This window comes from Colias eurytheme, chromosome 28, assembly GCF_061535395.1.
Source record: "Colias eurytheme isolate Ceu_HAF_F1 chromosome 28, ilColEury1 Martin Lab GWU primary, whole genome shotgun sequence".
Taxonomy (NCBI): Eukaryota; Metazoa; Arthropoda; class Insecta; order Lepidoptera; family Pieridae; genus Colias; species Colias eurytheme.
The window spans coordinates 5,894,293-5,921,854 of record NC_143007.1 but is presented as its reverse complement, the minus strand read 5'-3'; the positions used below and the strand labels follow the sequence as shown (position 1 = coordinate 5,921,854).

The 27,562-nt window shown below is 33.7% G+C and overlaps 1 protein-coding gene across 1 annotated transcript; it reads right to left on the bottom strand.

Annotated features, from left to right (window-relative positions):
- Nucleotides 1–5,303: 5,303 nt before the first annotated feature.
- On the bottom strand, nt 5,304–26,332 carry LOC149896684 (uncharacterized). The gene is made up of 19 exons (XM_090117412.1): nt 26,128–26,332; nt 25,438–25,583; nt 24,570–24,680; nt 24,158–24,280; nt 22,947–23,170; nt 22,058–22,178; nt 21,133–21,391; nt 20,312–20,558; nt 18,958–19,104; nt 17,564–17,642; nt 16,599–16,641; nt 14,860–15,720; nt 12,079–14,348; nt 11,667–11,706; nt 10,790–10,857; nt 9,819–9,890; nt 8,104–8,902; nt 7,358–7,767; nt 5,304–6,818 (listed from the first exon to the last, which is right to left on the bottom strand). Exons 2-19 carry the CDS (start codon nt 25,549–25,551, stop codon nt 5,343–5,345), a joined length of 7,464 nt encoding a protein of 2,487 aa, XP_089973538.1. The 5' UTR covers nt 25,552–25,583; nt 26,128–26,332; the 3' UTR covers nt 5,304–5,342.
- Nucleotides 26,333–27,562: the final 1,230 nt, after the last annotated feature.

Below are 27,562 nucleotides of genomic sequence, written 5' to 3'. Positions count from 1 at the left end.
TGCGATGTATTCAACTTGCCATAATTATTATTTTTTACAAAAAATATGTACTTAATAATTGTTTTTTTGTTTGTTTGTTATAACAGTATTAAATGAATGAAATAGTCGCATGAAATTTATAGAAATCGGACTAATGCCAAAACTATGTATTTCTAAGAATGACGAAAACCGAAAAAAGCCTTTAAAACGATACACAAGTATCTTATGACATATCGGCCTTTGACTAAATAGTTGTTGAAATTTATTAATAAATAAATTTGCTAACGAATTGACACCGCAGGCCTCGAATATACTAAAAATATATAAATTAAGTGTTGAGTGAGCTCAAATTTTTATACGTCTTTACGTTAGAGATCAATTTTGTAATTAGACTGACGATCTCCATCGAATTTTCTATAATCCACGAGTCACAGATTAAAAAACTTGCCAAAATAATAAAGAGCGTGTGCTGAGCACATGTCAGAAGTGAAACTTTGGCAAAATTCGAAGATACCAACATCTTACTCCATGACGTGACGGTATTGCCATGACGCGACCAAAGAAACGGCTAAAGAATTTTCAATTCAAAAATAATAACTTGGATTACAATTTAACATACACTATTATATATTATTCGCAGTGACTTGCAATTTGAAGTGGAACTTCTTCACGCGCGTTGAGAGTAAAATTTTAAGGTCGCGTCATAGCAATACCGTCACGTCATGGAGTAAGGCGACGATTTTGGTATCTTTCAAATCTTGCCAAAGTTTCACTTCTGACACGTGTGCTCGGCACACACGCTCTTTTTTATAAATAAAAAAGTTTTTTAATCTGTGGCTCATTGTAGCTTTTATGTAAACGCACGGATCCACTTGTTGTAAATATTTTGTACCTTAACTCGTAAGGAATAAGGATTAATATCGAACACGGTTTTTTGACATTGTTGTTTAATATTTTTACGGGTCGACGACCCAGGCTTTATATTTGTAAGTTCTGTATTTGGATACCACTTTTGTGTATAACCAGAAACTTATATTTTTTATTAACAAAAAACCGACATTTTGAAATAGAAATTTTATGATAGATTTACCAACCGATGTTTTTTTACCGATTCGTTATCGCAATAGTTGTATCCAAATAGTTTTACTTCTATTTAGGCACAAGCAAGGTTTAAAATAAATACATGCCTTAAAATTGTTTCCCTAGAAACATTTTGTAAAGATATTTTTTTCTAGAAACTAACTAAGTACTTAATAGTTAGGTACTTGTGCTTAGATAAAAGTAACATTTTATATTTAACTGAACTCCCATGTAAATACGCTCCTATTTAATATTTTTCTATAATTATTACGTTTGTAAGTGTATCATACATTTGAAAATGCGCGAAACTATTTTTGTCTTTGGCATTTACGATGCAACGACCGGCGAATCCAAACTAATATTTATTACTAGCTTTTCGCCCGCGTAGTCAAAGAATAACCCACATAGTTCCCGTTCCCGTGGGATTTCCGGGATAAAACCTATCCTATGTCCTTTAAGTCTCAAGCTATCTCTGTACAAAATTTGAAGTAAATCCATGCAAAAATTTTTGGAGATTAGCCCGGACATACATACACACAAACAGACAAAAATTCTAAAAACTATATTTTTGGCTTCGGTATCTATTGTAGATTACGCCCCAAGTATTCTTTAAAAAAATATATTCAATATACAGTTTTGACTTTCCTACGATTTTATTATATGTATAGATTTTGTTTAAAAAACGCACAAAAAACATGCATCGTTGCAACGTAAATGCTAAATACATTAGTTTTAATTGTAATATTTCTTCCAGTAAAGTCCGCCATATTACATATGTTATGTTTTATCTATAATTCAAATGATGTTACTACACAACGTTGTAAATTGGAACAGTTTGCATGCGCAAATATCATATAATATTATGTTGTAAGATTTCAAATCTCTCGGATATATTCTGTTTAACTCAATTGTCAGTTAAAATTACGAATATTTTATGAAAAAATTATGTTACCAGACTAAAAAAAAGACGTGTGGCACTCGGAGACTGCCGCGGTAAAGCTATTGCATGCTATGCCTTCAAGCCACACCTCCGCGCCCGTCGGAGTGGGGAGCGTGAGGTTTTTTCGTTACGGAATTTCTGGATTCGGTCCCCGCGCTCAAGGCCCGCGATAGAAGCTATGCAATAGCTTAAAAATCTTATCTTTGTGTTACATATACTTAATATGATATTTTTGGCTCATGCAAACATTTTAATATAAATATTGTGTAAACATCGTCTTGTATGGAATTGATTTATATATATTTTAATTCGACTGATTTTTAAACAAAATTCAAACTTATTTCTCAATGGTCTCAGTAGATATTTATTATGATTGTATTATTTTATACGAATTGTACAAACAACGAAACATTCGGAAATTGTATTTATTAATAAGTGAAATATTAGACTGATTTGTTTTACAATGTTGTTTTTAATTGTTGTTTATCGATTTGAAGCATTTGGAGGAAACATCATTTACACAGAAATGATATTATGTAAAACTGAAGTATAATCGCCTCCTTGGTACAGTGGTTGACGCGTGAGCGTAGCACGAGCACCGAGGGGTTCTGGGTTCGATTCCCGGTGGAGACGAAGAAAAAAAATGTCTCGGTCTGGTAGGACACAGAAGGTTTATCACCTACTTGTCCCTAAAAGAAAATCGATCAGTGAAACAGATGTATAATGCATCTGCCCCTTACCCCACTAGGGGACACGGGACTTCACTTTAGTGATGTATAAAAATCGTTTATTTTACACGCAAATGCTACAAATCGATAAATAAAATGTTTAAAGGTGCATTTATTTCCCACCTCAATGAGACTGGATATTTATTCGGAATTATTTTTAATTATAATATAATTTGTGTAATTTTAGGATATTATGTTCAATTATGTATAGTGTTCGGCGTAAAATGTACAATTAGGTTCAATAAACTCCTATTATTTATCAAGTATTCATGCATTTTATTTACCCTTCCCACATCCATTCATTCCAAAAATTTCATTAAAATTGATCCTGCCGTTTTGGAGGTGTTTAGGAACAAACACACGCATAAGAAATATATTTTTATAAAGATATGTGTTACATATACTGGATCCATCGCTCAATATGTAAGAATAAATAGGTATCCTTAGAAATCGTATATAAAACTAAAACCTATACGATTCATATAGTATAAGTACAAATTGGAAAGATATTCTTCCTTTTAGGCCATGCGCAGACGACAGACTATCCGTGACGCACTTTTTAGTCTGTGAAAATAGAACCTATGAAATTATATGCAGTAACGCACACGACGCGCAAAAAGTCCGGCGCACAAAAAATCCGTGTAATTCCGGCAGACCGCACCGCGCCGCTCCGCACAAAAGTGTGTGAAAAGAATTGAACGTTTGCTTCAACGCGCGCTAACGCAGACGGCGCACACTTTACACGATTTCCATAGCGTCTACGTCCCTACAGCTCTGCCGACAAAATGATCGAAGATGTGCGTCGTGTGCGTTGAGTCTGTGAAAAATCCGCGACCGACTTTTTGCGCGCCATGCAGACTTTTTGTGCGCCGCAGACTCGATCGCACAAAAAGTGTGCCGTCTGCGCAGGGCCTTATTTCGATTTCACTCTGATCTATAATCGATCAAATATAAAATATTAATCTCCTAGATCTTAACCTCTTCATTCTATTCTCATACATCATTTGGAAAAAGTTTAATTGTACGACTAAAAAACCCACTGCATATCAGATAAATGACTACGTTATAAATTAATTTCTCCGTTACATTAATAAAAATACGCACAACAATGGTATTTCAATTATTTTTATTTTTGTTCCTTGTGCCACACTTGATTTTCAAACTAAATTAACTATCATTAGAACGGAATATCCAAAATCGTTTTCAAAAACTGCATAGCAGATGATGTAGGTTTACATTATCAATTTACATTCCTCGGATTTACTATTCGTAGCTAAAATCCATCATCAACATTATTGCTTATTGTTCATCTGTTTTGTTTTGGGGCGCCTAAAACGCCGCGGCCGAACGACCGCGGCAGTCCTGCGAGCCAACGCATCAATTCAATTATACACTACAACGCACTCTATAGATTTCGAAGATCGAATTGCGAATTTTTTCCTAAATACTTTCAAACGAAAGTTTTGAGAGATTACTTTCGTTCTATATGAAATTGTTATGTGGACATAAACATAACTAGGACAGCAAATATGAAATACCATAACAATATTTGTTACAAAACAGAGCTATACGTATTGTCGTATGTCTTCTGCTCGTGCTTCATTATGAGATATGTAATTTTATGCTACACCTTGTCGGTATCCAGCCTCAAACAAACATTATCGTATACTTTTTGTATAATGTGATTCATGCCTGAACGTGGCTCGGACGGAGCACGGTGTTGAATTGTTTTCTTAGGAACCATGTCGTTGATTTTAGTGACAAAAACAGTTCATGTAAGAAACTGGTTTTCAGTTTGGGAATCGAACCCGGTTTTTTTGGTAAATATGTCACTTAATTTTATTCGTCATAGATAATATTGATGTTTAACATTAATCGGTCAGTATGGAAAAGTCTGAACATGGTCTGAACTTAAAAGACGTTCTTAGTTCTTTTACTTAGACATCATGTCATTGATTTTAGTTACAAGAAAAATTGCATTCATCTGAAACTGGTTTTGAGTTTGGGATTCGAACCCGGTTTTTTTGAATAAGTCACTTTATTTTTATTTTGATATTGATCGTTATGGTATCTTACGTAAATATTACTTTGAAATATTATTTCTGGATTGAATAAAATGCATTGAACTACAGTGTTAATTGCTTGCTATACTGTAATTTTGATGAAAAAAAACATGTAAATTTTACGTTTTAATACAATGATTGTCGATGAAATTTTGGTAAAAAAGTATTGATATATGTATTTGGGGGTAAATAAAACAATTTCGCTTAAATTCATAAAAATTTATTACACACCACATTCAATATTAATTATTAACATAATTTTTAATAAGATTCCATGATTTACAAAATTATTGTAATTTATCATGTTACAACATTTTACAACAATACTATTGAAGAGTGATATTATTAATACATACCTACATTACAGTCGTGCACTTATCATAATAAATTGGCTTACTTCTATTAAATTCTAACCTAATTATTATTCTCAAATTGTATTTATATAAATAAAAAATAATTATTTACAAAAATTAACACTACGTTCATATAATTTACATTCATTTTCTTTTGCGTCTATAAATTAGATTGGTTAAGTTTTTTAAGTTTTATTTTTTAAATCAACTTTTTATTTAATTCTTCAGAAGTTTGCGTATTCTCTTCACTTTTAATTTCTTTACAATCAGACTCTGATATATCCAGAGGGTCAGACTCTGATATATTTTCGAGTGAATTTTCATTTTCAACTGAATTGTCATTATTTATTTCTAATTCATGAAATGTATGTTCCAAATTTTCTTCTGGTGGCTCATTTTGATCATTTTCAGTTTCTGCCTTTATATTGGTATTATCATTAACACTATTTTTATTAGATTTATTATCCATTATTTGCGGTCCTATTAATAAAGGCGGTATATACAAAGTTTCATTACTTGCCGATTCATTTGAACCTACTATTTCTGGTTCAACTTTGATTTGTAATTTATTATCTATAGAATCTGTTTCATCTTCATCTATTTCCTCAATTTGTGTATTTTGAATTTTATCTTTATTAGAAACTATTATAGGTGTTAATAGCAAGCTAAGAGCTTTTCCTGTAGCTTGAGATTGTATCATCCATGTTGGTAAATTTGGTCGTACATTTGTATCGGATGTTGGAATTGTTTGATTTTCTGGATTTTCTACTTTGGTTGGTATTGGAACAGGTACATGTGATGTTGATGCTTTTACTATAACCGAAGTTGTATTATTAGGTACTGTGTTAGGTGTAGAAATAGGTATATTTTCAGGTGTAACGTTAGGTGCAGAAATAGGTATATTTTCAGGTGTAACGTTAGGTGCAGATATAGGTATATTTTCAGGTGTAACGTTAGGTGCAGAAATAGGTATATTTTCAAGTGTAATGTTAGATGAAACATTGTTTGAAGTTGATAGTTTTACAATTACAGAATTATTAGTTTTGTGTATAGAAGCCGGATTATTATGATTTATTGATGATGATGGTGATACAATTACAGAAGGAGTATTATTAGATACAGTGTTAGGTGTAGGTATATTTTTTGATAGTGTAACGTCAGGTGAAATATTGAATGGTGTAACAGAGGATGTGAACGAAGGAAAATCAGATGTAGTGTCATCTTGTGATAAAGGTATATCAGATTCACATAATGTATAAGTAGATGAAGACTCGTTTGATACTGAAATAGTAAGTTTTTTAGATGTATTATCGCTTGGTAATATAGGATGGTTGAATATTGGATTAGTAGATGTAGAATTAAATGGTCTCATGCTATTTTGTGATTCAGGAAGTTCGTGGAACGGCACAACACTTGGTACTGATATAGAAATATTTTTTGATTGACTAGGTGTTGGATTAATTTCAGAGATTTGAGGCTCTGAAGAATCTGTTATATCAACATATTCAACGGGATCTTTAGAACTAGATTCCGGTGTTTTTTGGGAGATATATTTTTTATCGACGAGTTGTCTTAGTTGCGCAAACGCGCCTGTCTTAAGCGAGTAAATTATGATGCGATTTTTCGTGAGAGCTATCTTCTGGAATACGCTCATTTCTTGGATCGCGCTGTATGCCTGTGAAACAAAAAATTATATTTTTTATACTTATATTTGTATCAGTATTTTTTGACGATTGTGTAAATTTATTTTTTTTAATTACGTCATTACATTGAAAGTAAGATCAAGTCATTAAGTGAAATTAAATTATTGTGAGTATTAAGGTAAAGACGACCACATCCTGATTTTTTTTACAAAATATAACAATCTGATTTAAATAAAAAATATTAAAAACACGGTCAAACTCATGAAATTATTGTATTTATTATCACCGACCCTTGATAACAAAGTTTGACTTAAATCTGTCCGTTATTGTGGGTCAAAAACAAGTCAAAATTTCACAAAATTGTCTTACTAACACATGCTTCAGTTTTTAAGCTATTGCATAGCTTCTATCGCGGGCCTTGAGCGCGGCGACCGAATGTAAAAATTCCGTAACGAAAAAACCTAACACCCCCCACTCCAACCGGCACAGCGATGCGATGCTATGCAATAGCTTTACCGCGGCAGTCCTCGAGTGCCACACGTATTTTTTTTATCTTATTTTTTGCACTTACCACAACACCGTTCAGCCCGTAATTACTCAACATTCGATTATAATATATCCTTGTAGTTTTCATTTTTCCCCATTTAATATTACCGCTTATTGCGTCCATTTCTTCACCATCACTTGTTAGATCTACTACTGCATCTTTTCCAACATCACTATCTTTATCTATCTTTTCATCGATATCCTCAAATAAAAGTTGCGTGAATCTTTTGAAATTAGGACCGCTTACGCTCGTCCAGTAACTGGGCGATTTACATGGTAATTCTTTGTTAGTTAAAATTAAATATTGTGCGTCTAAAATCCATAATTGTTTAGAAGCGTCAACTTTAAATAAAGGCGCCATTTTGTGGGGCGTACTGGATAGGTACATGCGAACCGGTATGAATGCTCGCGGTGTTGAAATGTATCTAGACGATTCTAAAAAAGAAAGATTAGTATAAAGAATCACATTAATAAGGATACGTAAGGAAACAAACATATGTCATCTCTAGAGATAACATTATTTTTCGATGTTTTAACATCACTTTTGCAATTGATAGAAAGCAATTCGACGAATCACTACTTATATCGTCGAAGTTATATGTGCCAAAAACTGTTATATTCAAACGTACGATATTTTTTAACTAGTAATGAGAAAACCTGACCATTGAAACTTATACAAATATCGCATTAATGTACCAAAAAATTTACTATAAATAGACTATCATTTACTTCAAAAACATTTTTTTTAATATACCATATCTAAATACTTACTACTGGTGACATCCATTGCAAGCATCGGATCTGTCTGTTCCTTGTTTCTTTTCACTGTAAGTGCATTCTCTATTTCATTTTGAATTTCTTTATTCACCGCATCTATATCGAGTATTTTAGTTTCATGTGCAATCTTTTGCCTTTTATTTTTAGTAATATATCTACTATCATCATCTTTATCTTTGTATTTTACATTTACTTTAACACGTGCGTCTTTTTGTCTATCACCAAATGTACTTGGTACTACACTTGTACTTGGTACTACACTTGTACTTGGTACTACACTTGTACTTGGTACTACACTTGTACTTGGTACTACACTTGTACTTGGTACTACACTTGTACTAGGTACTACACTTGTACTAGGTACTACACTTGTACTAGGTACTACACTTGTACTTCGTACTACACTTGTACTTCGTACTACACTTGTACTAGGTATTTCATCATCCGAATCTAATACAATAACTGGTTGTTCTGATTCATTTGTTTTTTCATCTTTTTCAACATTAATTACTTCAATATTTTTCTTATAATTGGGCAGTTCGAAGTACTGACGAACTTTGTTCTTCTGTCGTTCCCATTCTTGTAAATCGTCCACCATTGGAGTATCTACTTTATCATATATATCTGTTTGGTTCTTTTTCTTACGCCGTCGTCGTCTTATTATTTTTTGGTTATTTAAAGACGTCTGCGAACTCTCTAGTAAATCGTCGGCTATTGGTGTATCCGTTTTATCTGTTTGCTTTTTCATATCCTGATACCGTCGATTTGCCCCTTTTTGATTTCTTAATATTTTCTGTGAACAATTAATGGCACAATGTGTAGTATTATAAACAATAAATAAATAAAAAAGCGTGTGTCGTGTGCTAACGTGTCAGAAGTGAAACTTCTTTGGCAAGATTGAAATATACTAAAATCATCGCCTTACTAAATGACGTGACGGTATTGCCATGAAATTTTGAAATTTTCTCTACTCTCAACGGGCCTAAAGAAGTTTCATTTCAATAAATATTTCAGGACATTTTTCACACACTGCACGATCTGTTCCTATACTAAGCTTTCGCTTGTGTTATGGAAACCAGATGGCTGATAAACATACATATATAACATTAAATACTTATATAGATAATTAACACCCAGACACAGAGCAAGCATCGATGGTCATCAGTCATCACACAAATATTTGCCCCGGGAGGGAATCGAACCCACGACCTATCACTACCAACTAAGCCAACCGGTCAGTCAAAATAAATTCAATAGTTTTAGAGGATGGAGGTATGTTCGTAACTCAAAATCGAAAAACAACTGGACAGATTTGGATTAAACTTTACACTTATGTAGTTACTATAATTTTATAGGTTCTTATCAGAAAAACAAAGTTTGTGAAGTTGGATGGATGTTTGTTACTATTTCACGCAAATATTACTGAATCGATTACAATGAAATTGTAATACCAGAATAAGACATAGGCTACTTTTTATCGAGGAAATCCCACAGGAACGGGAAACTTTTATGTTTGTTTGAACGCGCTAATCTCGGGAAGTACTGATCCGATTTGAAACATTATTTCCGTGTTAGATAGCCCATTTATCGAGGAAGGGATATAGGCTCTATATAATCACGCTAAAACCTACACGAGCGGAACACTGCGGGTAAAACCGCGAGGCACAGCTAGAATGAAATATTTAAAAATAAATTTAATATGTACTAACCTTGGCAGAAAACGCTAATAATGGTAGCACGTCTCTGTATAGGTCTTTAAAATAATTCTTATACAACATTAACTGTAACAAAAAACAAATATATTATTGAATTTATATTTTTGGTTTTATGGCATTCAAATGCTTTATAAATATAAATTTATAAAGAATAGAAAAAATTCGATTCATATTGGTTGAAATGGTTGTTAATCATCTCAATAGATGGCGCGCGGTGTGTCCCTTCAGACACATAAAACTGAAAGAATAGAATAAATTCGATCACTCGGGCGGGTCACGAGTGGCTGAGTTGGTGAGGCATCCGCCCCGGAATGGCGCGAAGGATGCGGGTTCGAGTCCCGCCTCGTGATCGAATTTTTTCTATTCTTTATAAATTTATAAATATATTATTATACAAGCCGCTTTTCCCGGCTTTCCCCGAAAAAAAATGTGTGCGTGTACTAGTGTACACACGCAAGAAGTGAAACTTCTTTATGACCTTATTTTTCAAAAAATAATTTACTATATGCAACTTTGCAGAAATACGTCGAATCACGCGTGGTAGGGATAAGAACAAGATGGCGCGTAACGGGAAAATGTCACGCGTAACGAAAAAATGTTACGCTAAATTTTTTTCCAACCCCGATAAAGAAGTTTCACTTCAATAAATAGTCTATTGTTTAGTATCAATGTAGCATTTTAATTGTAAAATAATTTTAAAGTGAAACTTCTTGAGGCGCGTTGAGAGTAAAATTTCAAGGTCGCGTCATGGCAATACCGTCACGTCATGGAGTAACGCGACGGTTCTTGTATCTTTGAATCTTGCCAAAGAAGTTTCAGTTCTGACACGTGTGCTTGCTTCTCCTAAAAGCACTTTTGAATGGTCAATAAAACGTAGGTAATAATTCAGTGTTATTGACGATACCTTATACTTAATTGCTCAAGAATGGCTATATCGTTTTTGATGAATTTTCATAAATACTTACATCAGTTTGTTTTGACTTTATTATTGGTTGACCGATTGGCACTGTATTTCTTTCGTCAAAATTATTATCTGCAACAAAAAAATATTAAAAATTACCTACTCAAATCATATCTACATATACTAGCTGCTCCGCGCGGTTTCACCCCCGTGGCTCTACTCCTGTTGGTCGTAGCGTGATGATATATAGCCTATAACCTTCCTCGATAAATGGGCTATCTAACCCGAGTAGTAGTTCCCGAGATTAGCGCGTTCAAACAAACAAACAAACTCTTCAGCTTTATAATATTAGTATAATATTATAATAAAGATTTGTTTGTTTGAACGCGCTAATCTCAGGAACTACTGGTCCGATTTGAAAAGGCTATAGGCTATATATCATCACGCTAAGACCAATAGGAGGCGAGCAAAGCGAGTAAAACCGCCGGGCACAGCTAGTCTCACGTATATAGAAATGAATAAAAATTTAATTGAGACCAACTGTAGTAGCTTTCAAATTAATAAGAAATAATCAAAATCCGTTCACCCCGTCACGAGTTCTGAGGTAAAAAACCCACAAAATATCTCAAAATTATCTTTATGAGAACTAGAACAATTTAAAAGAGGGTAAATAAAGATATTAACGAAAATTCAGCTTATCCTATACTGAATTAAACATATAATATTCACAATCACAACATAGTATAAAACAAAATCGCTTTCTCTGTCCCTATGTCCCTATGTATGCTTAAATCTTTAAAACTACGCAACGGATTTTGATGCGGTTTTTTTTAATAGATGGAGTGATTCAAGAGGAAGGTTTTAGTATATATAATTAATTAAAAAGAAAGCTAGTTTTCTTATAAAACTTTTAAAAGAATATATTTAAATTTATAACTTACCCGCTAAAGAGGAGGAGGTGGGCTGAGGTTTGATCGACGTCTGAAAGTAATGAAAATTGGCAATTATTAATATTTTCAAAATATAATAAGACTAATAAAAGACAAGTTAAAAAAATTATAACATTTGCCGATTTTTTGAAGTGAAACTTCTTTCGGCGCGTTGAGAGTAAAATTCCCTGGTCGCGTAATTGCAATACCGTCACGTCATGGAGTAAGGCGACAATTTTGATGTCTTTGAATCATGCCAAAGAAGTTTCACTTCTGATACGTGTGCCCAGCACACACGCACTTTTTTTATTTAACTTAAATTTTTTGTGGAAACTGCTGATGTAAGGTTTTATATCTCTTGTATAAAAAAAAATATCATATTATTTGTTTTCTAAAGTTAAATAAATATAAAATATATACTCACGTGTGTCACAGTAGGTGCAACCTGGGCTATCAACATAGTCTTATTTATCTTCCTTACTTCTTCTATATTCGGCAATTCCACTTTCTTCACTTGCCTTCGAGCCATTTTTCGCACTTTTACACTAAACGGCTCACAACATTTAGCCAAATAAATATTATTTTCATTCTTCCAAAAACTAACTGGCATTTCATTGAGGCCATGTTTTTTCAGCATTTTTATAATATTAAGCGGTAAATCTTCATTTTCATTCATATCTTCGTCTATTTGAATATCTTTGGTGTCAGAAAATTCGTCGGAAACTTCAAAAGCCGAGTCAAATATATTTGTCGTTTCATACAAATTATCTTCTGTTTTAATTTTTGTTTCTAGTTCATTTGGTTCATTTGGTTCAATTGGTTCATTTGGTTCAATTTTAACATTAGGCTCTTTTTTAATATTTAGTTTTTTCGTTACACCATGTTTATATACGTTCTCGAGTAAATCGTCTGTCGATTTATTAAATATTTTCGTTAGAAGACACTCTTGCATTGAACTTTCACTCGCATCTTTTGGTTTACTCTGTTTTTCAATTGTATCTGTGATTTCTTTGAGTATGTTTGAAATTGCATCCGATTTATTAAATTTAGTTTTATCTATATCTTTGTTATATTCTGTTTGTTCCTTGTCTTTCAATTCAAAAGGTAAGTGATGTACTGTAACTACATTACTTTGTGAATCGGCTTTTTCGTTTTTATTACTCGTATCTCTTGGTATTAAATAAAAGGTTGATATTGGCGGTTCATTTTTATTTGGAGACTGTTTATCTACTGTATCGGAAATTTCTTTAAGTACATTTGCAATTGCAGTCGATTTATTATTCTCTTTACTTTTCGGTATTTTCGACGGTTTTAGTAATAAATTTCGCAATGATTCCCCTTTTGATGGTTCATATATCTTTGGTGTACTTTCTTTGTCAATATTTTTTATTGAAGATTTTGCGAGTAAATTTTGTGTCGCAGTAACAAGTTTGGCAGATAATACTTTATCTGATTTCTTGCATTGTTCATCAACTGTCTGTAATATTTCTTTAAGTATGTTTGAAATAACAACTGCTTTGTCATTTGCTTCGTTTTCTTTGGGAGCATTCGGTTTTACTTGAACCGAGCTTTGTGATTTAGGAGCATTCGGTTTTTCTTGTACAGAGCTTGATTCATTTGGTATATCTTTTGAAGTTGATGTTGTGTCTATGAAATCAGGTTCTTTTTTAACTTCTAAAGTATTTGGAAGTGCAATATAATTTTCTGGACTATTTTGTGCATTTATAGAATCTACATTATCTTCGAATGTATCTGTTATATTTGTCTGGTCGTTTTGTGATGTTGTTTCTGCCACATCCATATTTTCAGTTATTTCTGTATCTTGTTCTTTACTTGAATTTTCATCATCATCAACTGTATTTGACAATTGTGTAAATATATTAATCTCCTCTTTAATTTTCGATATATTTTTTTGCGTCACTTTTAGTTTTCTGGACATTGCTGACAATGTAGTAATTTTAGATTTAATGTTTGTGATATCGATTGTTGAATTAGGCGTGTTTTGTTCTGTGTTTGTAATCTGTGACAATTTATTCGATATGTTTGAGAGTAAATACAATTCATTTTGAATTTCTTTCACTATCGTGTGTGCGTTTGATAATTCAGTAAATCTACTTAGATCACAGATTTGTGCAAGTTCCATCGTCTGTTTGTCAATACTTGACATTACTGGCACTGTATCTTCATTTATATTTCGTGTGAGGTCTATAGTACTATCTTCATCTTCAATTTCTATAATCTGACCATCTAGTGGCATATTCCTTGCACGGTGTTTAGATAAATTCCTAGGTTTGGGTAGGAATAGCGGTTTGCTCAACAATTCTGATAGCATTCTATTCGACTTTGTTGCGTCTGGGCTTGGATTCGTTTGCGATAGTTTCAACTGTATTATCTTTTGTCTTTCTTTACTTTCTGAATCATTCAACGGCCTTGTGAACATGTCCAGAAATATATTTTGTTCTTTCTCCAAATTTTTCACTATGGCTGCCATTTTATTGTCTTTCTTTGCTGAAATGTCACGATCATTATTTATTCTGTTCGGTTTATTTTTTCTTACAGGCTTGTTGTATTTCATAAGATTACTAACGGTATATTGATTGAGTTTGATCGATCCGTTTTTCGAATGTCTCTGCCAGGTCGGTATTTCATCACAACGACATAATAAAACTTTCGTGTCCATTGCCAATGCGGGATCTGAAATAAAAATAATTTCTTGTGTTTGTTTTTACGCGAGTATTATACATTCAGAAATTAAAGAATTTAACGGATTTTAAACGCGATTTATTCGTTGTATTATTAACCCGACGTTTCGCACACTTTGCAGCGAGCTTCTTCACGGGATGACTAATAATATAATGAATAAATAACATTTAAAATCTTTAATGAATTTTTAGAAGCGCTTTTCTCTTTTCTAGATGAAAAAATGTTATTTTAACTAATTGCTATCTTATATATAAAATTCTCGTGTCACAATGTTAGTCTGCATACTCCTCCGAAACGGGTGGACCGATTCTCATGAAATTTTCTGTGCATATCGGGTAAGTCTGAGAATCGGCCAACATTTATTTTTCATATGTACCACGGGCGAAGCCGGGGCGGACCGCTAGTATTTTAATATAATTACAGATAGATTAATTAGAATTATTAAGAAAACTTAATGTTATACATGAAATTATCATAAACTAAATACTACAATAACACTTACCTAATTTACCAGCAGCATCATTTTCATCATCACAACAATTACTTCCATCAACTTCCATACTTGAATTAGAATTACCATCATCTTGACATACATTTTCTTCAATATTATTGCCACTACCGTCTTTACTCGTCTCTCCTAGTAAATTCTTATATGTCATATTCAACATTTTATTTAAATTGTCCAGTAATACATCAGTACCGCCTTTACCTTTACTATCTATTATTTTTAAGAAATCCTTAACAACTTTAAGCTTAGCTTCACTCGGCTCTTCTTTAATTTTAAATCTGTGCGATTTATCGTAATTTTTCTTAGAACACACGTTTTTTAGAATACTGTCCAAGGGTACAACGTATAGTTTATCTTTCTTTTCCTCGCTTTGTGAAGAATCAGTATTAATAGTTTCGTCAATCATGAGATTATCATCCGAATCTGAATCATTTAAATTCGTTTTACTTAAACTACCTTTTGCTTTTTTTAATACTGAACTGTCTTCCGAAATAATATGATCAATAACAACATTACTTTTAACAATTTCTCTTTCGTCTAAAATCTTTAAATCTATTCGGGAGTCTTTTTCGAAGTCGATTCTTGGCTTTTTAGCTACGGGCTGATATTCATTTGTATTATCATTTTCACTTAATACTGTTTCTAGAGGTTTCGAATCATGTTTATCTTCATCGGAATCGCTTTCGAATATAATACTAACTTTAGCGTTACTCGGATCTATAGATTGGAATTTTTCTAAAGTTTCCGGTTCATTTTCATTTTCTATTAAGGAATCTTCTTCGGTTTGAATATGTTGCATGGAATCATCATTAATTGCTAAAGTATTAAAAATTTCTTCCACGGGGACTATGTCATCTAGGGGAAATAAAATAGATTTTTATATTAGACTACAGGCCCATGTTGAAAAAGTTACGGGTCATTTGAACCACTAGGTGACCTATCTAGAACGATATAAGAGCATACAATAATAAGGTTCAGCACTATGCCGTCACTTGTAAGCTGTCCAACTGAGTGTAGATGAGAATTCGAAAGTAGAGATTTTTTCCCCTTGTATCCATGATTTTTGTACGGCGTTGCGGAATAATGGATTAAAAGCAGTATTGAAATAGTATGACACAGATGCCGTACAAAAATGGTGGTCCACAAAGTCGAAATTTATTTTTATTTTCCGACAATTGCCGGGGCTTTGGTCATTTGATTGTGTATGGTACATGGGCCTGTAGTCTATATGTAACTATTAACATATTTAATAGTATAAGAAACGGTTTAAAAATATAATTTTATGATTTTATCATACAAGAGACATGAAATTTTCTACTGATGAAATATAATAATAATAAATTAAGCTGAGTTTATTTCTATCTTTGACAAATAATAATATAATCTCTCCTCTTTAATATATTTGTTAAATGTATTTCATCTCTTTATTATTGACCGCCTCCTTGGTACAGTGGTTGACACGTGAGCGTAATACCGAGGGGTCCTGGATTCGATTCCCGGTGGAGACGAAGAAAAAAAAATGTCTCGGTCTAGTAGGACACAGAAGGCTGACCACCTACTTGTCCCTAAAAGAAAATCGATCAGTGAAACAGATGTATAATAAATACATCTGCCCCTTACCCCACTAGGGGACATGGGACTTCACTTTTTCTTTAATGTATTAGTATTTCACTTTTAACACTTAACCAAAATAAAATAAATATAAGTATAAAAATTAAATTCAAGCTACTTACGACAATTTTCGAGATCTTCAAGAAGACCTAAATCTGGAGAACTCTGAAAAAAAGAGACAAAAATACAGTTTAAAAAATACGTTATCTATACTCATATTATAAAGAGAAAAGGTTTGTAATTATGTATGTATGTATCGTTTTCACGCATAAACTACTGAACCGATTACAATGAAATTTAGCACACATATAGAGGGTAACTTGGATTAACACATAGGATAGATTTTATCCCGGAAATCCCACGGGAATGGGAACTATGCGGGTTTTTCTTTGAAAACGCGAGCGAAGCCGCAGGCGGAAATCTAGTAATAAGATAAAGTCATAAAATTATTGTATTGTCACCGATCCTTGATAAGACCCATACAAACATACAGGCGAAGCTTATAAAAGTTTTCACAACATAGTATAAAACAAAGTCGCTTTCTCTGTCCCTATGTATGCTTAAATCTTAAAACTACGCAATTGAAGTGAAACTTCTTTAGGCGCGTTGAGAGTAAAATTTCAAGGTCGCGTCATGGCAATACCGTCACGTCATGGTGTAAGGCAACTATTATGTCATCTTTGAATTTTGCCAAAGAAGTTTCATTTCTGACACGTGTACTCGGCACACACGCTCTTTTTTAATAGAGTCAAACACGAGGATGGTTTTAGTTCATAATTTATTAAGTTTTACACAAAGCGAAAGCTTATAAAGTACTAGCTTTCCGCCCGCGGCTTCACCCGCGTTATTAAAGGATACCCGCATAGTTCCCGTTTCCGTGGGATTTCCGGGATAAAACCTATCATATATGTAAATCCAAGTTACCCTCTATATGTGTGCTAAATTTCATTGTAATCGGTTCAGTAGTTTATGCGTGAAAACCATACATACATACAAATCTTTCCTCTTTATAATATTAGTATAGATATACATAGATAGTGTAGAAGAATATTTGTTTGTAAATTATAGTTTTGTAAAAAACACTTACCAAAGGCGTGAGTATAACAAGATCCTGTTGAACTAGCTCGAGCCAGTCGGGACTTTTCGTTAACACTGCGTTCGGAAACCTGTTAATAAACACAAATAAATCCATTCAACACTCCCAAAGAACACAGGACCTACCGCAATAAGACATTCGTATTCAATTTTAAGTAAAAATTACCGAGATTGTCGGCAAAAAAATGTAAACACTGATTAAATTATAATTAAATTTGTGGGAAAAATATGGACAATTTTAGTCAAAATTTACAGGTTCCTTATCCTTACTAATATTATAAATGCGAAAGTAACTCTGTCTGTCTGTCTGTTACTCAATCACGCCTAAACTACTGAACCAATTTTCATGAAATTTGGTATGGAGATATTTTGATACCCGAGAAAGGACATAGGCTACTTTTTATTCCGGGAAAATGACGCAATCCCGGAAACTCACGGGAGCGGGAACTATGCGGGTTTTTCTTTGACTGCGCGGGCAAAGCCGCGGGCGGAAATCTAGTATGTAATAAAAGTTCCCACGTTGGTAAGAAAAATTAACAATTATAAGGAAAATTTAAAAAAATCATGAAATGTTTTTATTTTTTATTAAAGGCCTTAAAATGAGCTATAATTATTCCATTTACAATATTACAAAATTCTCCATACATTTTGAGATATTTGATGCAATACCAAATATCCCTAGACTTTGTTGATGTGTATATACAGGGTGGAAGGTTAAGATGGGGCATGAAGGGCAGGTACCTTAACCGTTGTAGCTACCTGAAAACGTTCTTAGGAGACTATCCTTAAATTCTTGAGAATTTTAATCTGCATTCACAGATTTTTGAAAAAATGTACGGTCAGCAAGGAAATCGGCAGTTTTCAAAAAAAATTTTTTAATGCCAATCGATCCAGTTTCTCATGGGGATCAAAACACTCTAAAAGACCAACTGAGGTATGAGTACTAGAAAAGTCAGAAATCGCGAAAAACTATTTCCACACATTCACTAAGAAAATAAGTGATTCAACAAAAGATGCGCTAATAGAAAACCTGTGAATGCAGATTAAAAATTCTCAAGAATTTAAGGATAGTCTCCTAAGAACGTTTTCAGGTAGCTACAACGGTTAAGGTACCTGCCCTTCATGCCCCATCTTAACCTTCCACCCTGTATACGTATATATACATAAAAAAAAGACGGGTTGCACTGGGGGAGTGCCGGCAGAAGTGAAAACTTGATTATTAACGTTGAGCATGTTTGATATTTTGGAATGGTATCCGTCTTACGCTTTTTCGATCAGGTCACGTGTCCTGACGCGAGTTTAAGGTTTTATACCCATTACAGAAAAAGTGCTCAACGCCGCTAAAGGAGTTTTCACTTCAATAATACATAATATATAAGCACTTACATCTGAGCGACGAGTTGAACGAACCGGCTGAGCGAGCTGAGCGAGTTGAGCGAGTTTAGATTGCTCGGTGTCGTGAGCGAAATGCGCGCGAGCGTTCGGGCTTCGTGCCAGCGGCGTTGGAGTAGCGGGAGTGATACTAGGTCGCCGCTGGAAATGTCAAAATACATATAAATATATACACGTGGTTGTGTAACAAATTAGCACATTTGATTATCTATACTATCTATACTAATAATATAAAGAGGAAAGGTTTGTATGTATGTATGTATGGTTTTCACGCATAAACCTCTCAACCGATTTTGATGAAATTTGGCACAGACAATCTTTAGACCCTGAGAAAGAACAAAGGTTACCTTTTATTGCGAAATATGTAGCACGGGCGAAGCCGGGGCGAACCGCTAGTAATATTATAAAGAGGAAAGGTTTGTAATTAGGTATGTATAGTTTTCACGCATAAACTACTGGACCGATTTAAAAAATTATTTCACCATTAGAAAGCTGCATCTTCACTGAGCAACATAGGCTAGGTTTTATCCCGGAAATCCCACGGGAACGGGAACTATGCGGGTTTTTCTTTGAAAACGCGGGCGAAGCCGCAGGCATTAAATTATAACATTTCTAAGGGCCGATTTTTCATTCCTTGGTTAAAATTTATCCGTCCAATAAAGTATTACACGAACATTTTAAGTGTCACCTGTAAACTGTCAAATACGAACAATTAGAATACATTTTTGAAATGGTAGTATATAATACGTTATTCGATGAATAAATTTTAACCAAGGATTGAAAAATCAGCCTTAAATAGAAAAATAATTTGGAAAATCCAAAAGTGCACGCCTCATAATTATTTTTGTAATAAATATTTATTAATTATTATTTTTGTTTATTTAATAACAATTAAACCACATCGAATCAGACCCTGAAAAATGAAAGGGTTCTATTCCTGAGCATACTCAAGCGTAAGAGAAAAAAAAAGACTCGATTAGTAAAGTATTTCGGTCGCTATCGTGTTAACAAGAAAAAGGATCCGCACATACAGACACACGGACGTCCAAGACAGAACTTTTTTAAACTGTTTTTTAACTAGTTTAAATAACAAAAATGACATCAAAAATATCATGAACGTTAAAAATAGTGTTTTTTCTTAATATGTGTGTGTATGTATTATCTTACAAGTGCAATGTATGATACATAAAGACATTTTAAGTTTGAAAAATCAGATGTTTTGCGCGAAGTGACAGTAGTACCCACCTCAACGCTTCGCTTATGAGGCGTGCAATAAAAAACACATTATTAAACACAGAAAACACGATAAAAACGATAAAATAAATAACAATAGGTATATAAAACTTACCTCGAACAATACGCAAAATGTACAGCCGTCCACACACGAGCCAGCCACTCTTTATACAAATGGGATCCCGTAGTATTCCCCTCGGACCCGGCAACCTTTTGCCCAGTACCTTCAAAAGGATCTTTGGTATTTGTATTAGTGTCAACGGTTGCAGTACCCTCTATATTTTCTTTTGACATAAAACTTTCGGATCCTAGAGGGTCAGTAGGTAAGGATCCTGTAGGCAAAATTCCGGTTTCCGAAGATTCTGTAGAAAATAATAAGTACTGAGATTGTAAAAAATAATAAATACAATAATATGTTTTTCAAATTAATTAAATAAATAAATATTTCCGACAATTTTCACACACGGCACGATCTGATCCCATACAAAGCTTTCGCTTGTGTTATGGAAACCAGATGGCTGATAAACATACATGTATAAATTTAAATAAATACTTTTAAAGATAATTAACACCCAGACACAGAGCAAACATCTATGTTTAACACACAAATATTTGCCCCGGGTGGGAATCGAACCCACGACCTCTGGCTTGGAAGGCAGAGCCACTACCAACCAGTCAATTGGTCAGTCGAAATTATTATATTATTTATATTTAGCAAATTGACATATTATATGTAATTTTAATGTAATTCTGTAATAATCTAATACAAAGAAAATAAAAAATAGCAATAGTGGCAAAACAGACTCCCCGTCAGCAAAGCAGCAACCAAAATGTATGACTACACTAAGTGGCAGAGGAGACCACATATAATTAATAATATATATAATATCTGTATACTTTGTTGCAAATTCATAAATAAATAAATAAACCTTGTACCTAAATATTCGGTTCCTAGACTTCCTGTTGCTCCTGTAGCCAATGCTCCAGTATTCAAAGATCCTGACGCCAAAGACTCGGATCCTAAAGTTCCTGTTGCTATAGTTCTTGAAGCCAAAACGTCTTCGGATCCTACGGGATCCGGGATAGCAAAAATTACGTCAACTGTGCCAGCGGGTCGTGGTATCTTGGCTATTGCCTTTTGCAGTAAGTGTAATAGTTTCATCATATCTTCCATTTTACACGTCATACGGTTACTCTGTGGGGAATTTAAAAAACAAAAATTAAACACGCTTAGTTGCGAATATAGGTACTTGCATACGTTAAAGGGCAATAATTAAACAGATAGTACCTTTAATTTTATACATACAAGCAAAATAATTATATTTGGAAGTCACATGAAAATACAGAACAAACTATTGCGTATAAATTAAAATGTAATATTATTTTACGTGGTGCTGTTTTGGTGTGATTCTATACAAACGTAACCACCCTAAGTGTATTTGTTTCTGTTTGAACAATTGTCTTCCTTAAAAAATAACGAAGGTAACAGAAACTACATTTAAAAATTAGAAAAAAAAGACACAAGAAGAGTCAATAAGACTTATCTGCACCACATAATTTATCGGCAGGTCGTACAGTACAGCTATATGAAAGTGCTTATACCTAAAAAAATTGGTTGTCTGTAAAGTCGGTTTACTGACGATAGTTGAACGTGACAACGTCCGATTGTGCTTCTTTGTCGCTCGTTCCGCGCTCTCGCTTGCACTTCAAGCCTTACATGGAACGCCTCAGAGCGAGGTAACGCCGCATGAGTCATGTTTTTTCGTGCGTGCAGCCGGCTCTATCGAATTATAAGACGTTGTCACGTCAAAAAAGAGAATGGAAGAGTCAAGAAGAGATAAGAAGAGTCAACACGACTCACCTTCGCAACAACACATATCGACGGGTCGTACAGTATAGCAACATCGGCCACTTGCCACTCGGGTAAGAGTAATGGCTCACCGTCCTGGAGACGGTTTACTGTGCGCAAGTATGCCGCTTTCCTGAAAGTCAAACGTCAAAATTCTAGTCAAAAATGGTTGTTTGTAAAGTAGATTTACGGTCGAGATGTTTACGTGATAACGTCTTATTGGTGGCAGCGCTCGAGATGAGACGGGAGATCGGTCCGTCTCTCTCTCGTTATACCTGCGATCGCGCTCGTGAGGTTTTGGTGTGACACAAGTTTCTGAACATGTCACCCGACTAAAACGATTTTAAAAACGTTATCACGTTAAAATTGTTGATGGGAAAGTTAATTCTAGATAGCCAAGTCAAAATTAAAGCGAACATAAAACTAAATACGAATTGAATTACGAAAGAAATAAGTCGAATTTAAAAACAACTTGGACTATGACGGGTATATGACCAAGTTTTTTTTAAATCATTTTTTAAGCGTTATAATCATCATTATATAATAATAACAAATTTTAATTTAAATTTTAACCGTTATTTATCTAACCGTTATACATCTTCACCGTTATTTATAACAGTGAAGATGATGACTTTTCGAAGTGAAACTTCTTTAGAGAAAAAGTTTAAGGTCACATCATGGCAATTCCGTCACGTCACGGAGTAACGCGACGATTTTGATATCTTTGAATCGTGCCAAAGAATTTTCACTTCTGAGAACAGGAGAAGAGAGAATTTTCACTTCAGAGAAATTTCACTCTTCTAAAAAAGAGAACGTGTGCTCGGCGCCGCACTTAAAATTTAAAACTTTTTAAACAAACAATAAACAAGACATAAATAAATATGAAGATAATACAACTCACCACACCCTAAAAACCGCTTGTATCGACACATGCATCTCATCAGCCGCCTCTTTTACCGCCATCGGGCTGAGCACATAGTTCGCCATCTTGCCCCCCTCCCCCCGCGACATTCCCTTAGCTGTGGCGGCTATGTTCGTGCGAGCGAGTTTAACTATGTCGTTGACTATTTTCGTGACGGTAGTTGAACCGTAGGTGGGTAAAAAGCCGAGCTTCGTGCTCTCCATCTGGATTTGATATATTGATGATTTGATAGATTTGAATAAACAAATAATATGACACTTCGTGAAATTTTGTGCTTTATTGAGAGATTTTAAGGAACCTTGTGAGATTTTATGGAATCCTATTGTGATATTTTGCAGAAACATGATTTTTTTTCATTTCACTAAAATTTTAATGATGTTATAACAAACTTCTCATTTATAACATTAGTAGGATAAGTAGAATATTATTAACTAGATTTCCGCCCGCGGCTTCGCCCGCGTTTTCAAAGGAAAACCCGCATAGTTCCCGTTCCCGTGGGATTTCCGGGATAAAACCTATCCTATCATATGTGTTAATCCAAGTTACCCTCTATATGTGTGCTAAATTTCATTGTAATCGGTTCAGTAGTTTTTACTTGAAAGAGTAACAAACATCCATACATCCATACATCCATACAAACTTTCGCCTTTATAATAGTATTAAGATTACTAGCTTAAGCCCGTGGCTTCAATCACACAGTATGCGGATAAAAATTTTTCTATGTGCTAATCGAAACAATAATCAGCTGTTATTGAGAGAGTATTACATACATCCACACTCACAAACTTTTGCAGTTATAATATTAGTACTTTTACGTGAAAGAATAATAAACATACTCACAAAGTCACAAACACTCCCATTTATAATAATATATGTTTAGTAAGATATCTTTAATATTATTTATAACATTTTTAAGCATTTACAATAAGTGTGAGTGTGAAGTCCCATAGTGTGGTAAGGGGCAGATGCATAGTACATCTGTTTCACTGATCGAATTTCTCTAGAGACAAGTAGGTGATCAGCCTACTGTGTCCTGCCAGACCGAGACTTTTTTTTCTTCGTCTCCACCGGGAATCGAACCCAGGATCCCTCGGTTTTACGCTCACGCGTCAACCACTGTACCAAGGAGGCGGTCATTTACAATAAGAGTATATGTAATGTTATTTATTATAATTATAACATCAACTTACGGCATCCACAATATGGACGAGTGCCAGCTTATCAATCACGGCGTACATTGGCTGCGGTAATTCATCGAGCAACACTTTTAACTGCGCCTCATTACCTTGACTACGAATTATGCACATATGTGTCTGAAAATTGTGTTAGATGAACATTTTAATATGTATAAATTATTATTTCCTAGTGTTTAATTTTACGCGAGTATTATACACTAGCTGTGCCCTGCGGTGCTACCCGTAGTGCTCCACAGTGTTGGTCTTAGCGTGATGATATATAGCCCATAGCCTTCCCCGATAAATCTATCTAGGCTATCTAACACCGAAAGAATTTTTCAAATCGGACCAGTAGTTCCTGATATTAGCGAATTCAAACAAACAAACTCTTCAGATTTATGATATTAGTATAAATAAAAAAACTCACCACTTCAATCATATGTGCCAGGTATTTCTTAACTATAGACAACATAACATATATACTCCTGGGTTTGTTTAAAGATGTCGCCAGTTTTAACAAACCAAAGTTACGTTTTGACTGTCAAATTAAAAAAATTATTATCAACACAGCTTTATTTCAAATGAGAAATATTCAAAGAATATTATTAATTTAATACACAGTTCATATCGTAATATTTATGACAGTATTTAAAATAAATAAATATTTCAGGACAATTTTCACACACGGCACGATCTGATCCCATAATAAAGCTTTCGCTTGTATTATGGAAACCATATGGCTGATAAACATACATATATATAATTTTAAATAAACACTTATATAGATAATTAGCACTCAGACACAGAGCAAACATATATGTTCATCACACAAATATTTGCCCTGGGTGGGAATCAAACCCACAACTACTGGCTTGGAAGACAGGGTCACTACCAACCGGCTCTAAAATTACTGTAAAAACAAGTAAAAGTATAATTTGTAGTCACATGACAATATTTAATGAATATCAAATAGTTTTAAAACCTTCTTCGGAGTCTTTAATTAAACAAGTTAGTGGTATATCGCATTAAATGTGAATATATAAACATTTTGTGATCTTGTGACAGGATCATTTATATTTATTTACTGATCCAGCATACATTGTTTTACCTGTCTTATCACTTAGGGGTGTGAAAAATAGATGTCTATTGAAAAAAAAATTTCATGAGATTCTGTCAAGCCATTTCTGAGGAGTTTTACTACAAAAACCGTGATAGGAGAATAATATTTTAAAAAATTATTAATAATATTTATTAGTAGGATAGGATAAACATATTATTAGGAAAAATATACTCACTAAATTTGTTTTGTAATCATAAAACCAATTATGTGTATATAGTCCACTGTGGCTCAAAAAGTGTTTACTAAATTCGGTGAGATGTTTAAACGTCCAAGTTTTTTTGTTCCACATTTTGGTGATCTGTTTTAATATCTGTATGTTATCTGTGGAGCAAATAAATGTATATTTAATCATCTTTTTTTTGTCACAATAATATTTTGATAGGCTTTGCGTTGAATGTATTTTAAAGTATGTTAGTACACCTATATAAATAACAAGAACAACAACAAAATACAAATTATAAATCTACTAGCTTTTGTCCTGTTTGCCTTAGCGTGATGATATATAGCCTATAGCCTTCCTCGATAAATTGGCTATCTAACACCAAATAATATTTCTAATCGGACCAGTAGTTTCTCAGAGTAGTAACAAATATGTGCACTTTTGGTGTTTGTTGTACTGACCTGTTAACTATCTTTGTTAATATAGTAAAATAATGATCATGATCATCATTATTGCGCAAACAAAGTGTTATTTAGTTGTCAAACAGAATCGTCAGGGTGGCAACTGCATACACATTTATTAACATCTTTTCGTAACATGTGAATGAAGAATAATCTTTATTGAATTAAACATTTAATTGTTTAATTACTAATGAAAAAAACTATTAATATTTAATATACTTGAGTGAAAAAAGGGCAAAATTACCTTTATTCTGTCACCTATTGTTATAGCTCGAACTTAGTCTATTCCTAAGAAAGCATCTTGAATATATTTGTTCACTTCACTTATTTCAATACAAAACACACACAATCGACACATGAAAACATTATTTATTATTTAGGAATATCGACAAAACAGCTGCAATTCTGAATATTAGGAAACGTCCCAATTCTTTGAGTTTTGACGCACCTTTGACGTATTCTGTCATGCTTCAAGCGGCAAGCCTTCAACACAGAGCAAGTAATATTGGCCTTCAAAACTGTTGTCGTTGAAACGCAAAAGACGTAATAACTAATAACTTATGATCTAGGTACAATACCTACCACCTTAGCCTACCACAGAATATTTTTAGAATAGGTACTAGTTATTTTTTGCTAGTTTTAGATCATAGACTGTAAAGTAGAGTTTTTGTGTTTTAAAACGGGCGGCAAATTTCTTTAGCGCTGGTTAGTTCTACGTGTATTTTATTTACAGTGAAACTTGGTTAAGTGGGACCTGGATAATTGGAACTCATGCTGAGGTCCCAACACTTTGGCACCTTAGATCATTAAGTAATGGATGGAGTACGCTGGCAAATGTTCTAACTAAACTTTCTGCTGATTTTGGTGCGGGGAGGGTAACTCACACTGATGAAACACAATGAAACATAATCACACATTCACAAAAATAATTTGTGTCACGAAAGTCGTAAAAATTTACGACCTTTTAGGCGACGAGTTTTTAAATTCAACTCTATCACTAAGATAATAAAGATTAAATTTGTATTTCATTCCAAGATAGTCATGTGGAGTGGGGTTCAATATCGCGTTCTAAATTCAACTTTATCACTTAGGTCATAAAGATTAAATTTGTATATTTTCTTTCCATGATAGTCTCGTGGGGCCGCATCAATGATCGAGTAAACATGACTCGATTATTTTTCTTGATCATATCGCTAAACGATACATCGACGATTATTAGAAATTGCATTTTATTAGAAATGTACGTTAAAAAAATAAAAAAATATACACAAATGAAAGGTTATTCCATCTTTTTTAATATTCGACATGTTTGAATTGCTTCTGCAAGACTTGACAGTACAAAACGGCATTTTTAGCGGAGCACTCGCAGACGTCCGTTCGACGTTTTACGAATACGCAGAGTGCTTGTAATCGATTACGCAAGTAGTTTTTATGAAAGGATAAGATTTTTCGATGAAAATAATCTTATACCTCGGCAAAAGGGGAAACGCCTGCGAGTGTTATCCATTAGGCACTGAATTACCTCTGTTAGTGGGACGAGGTAAACCTCTATATCTGGGATTTGTTCTTTCGATTTATCATCATAGTTACCTCTATAACTAAGACAGCAAGTAAATTTTATGTGCATAAACCTCTGTAACTGAGATAACATTGTTTGTTTACTCATTCTTATTCAACCC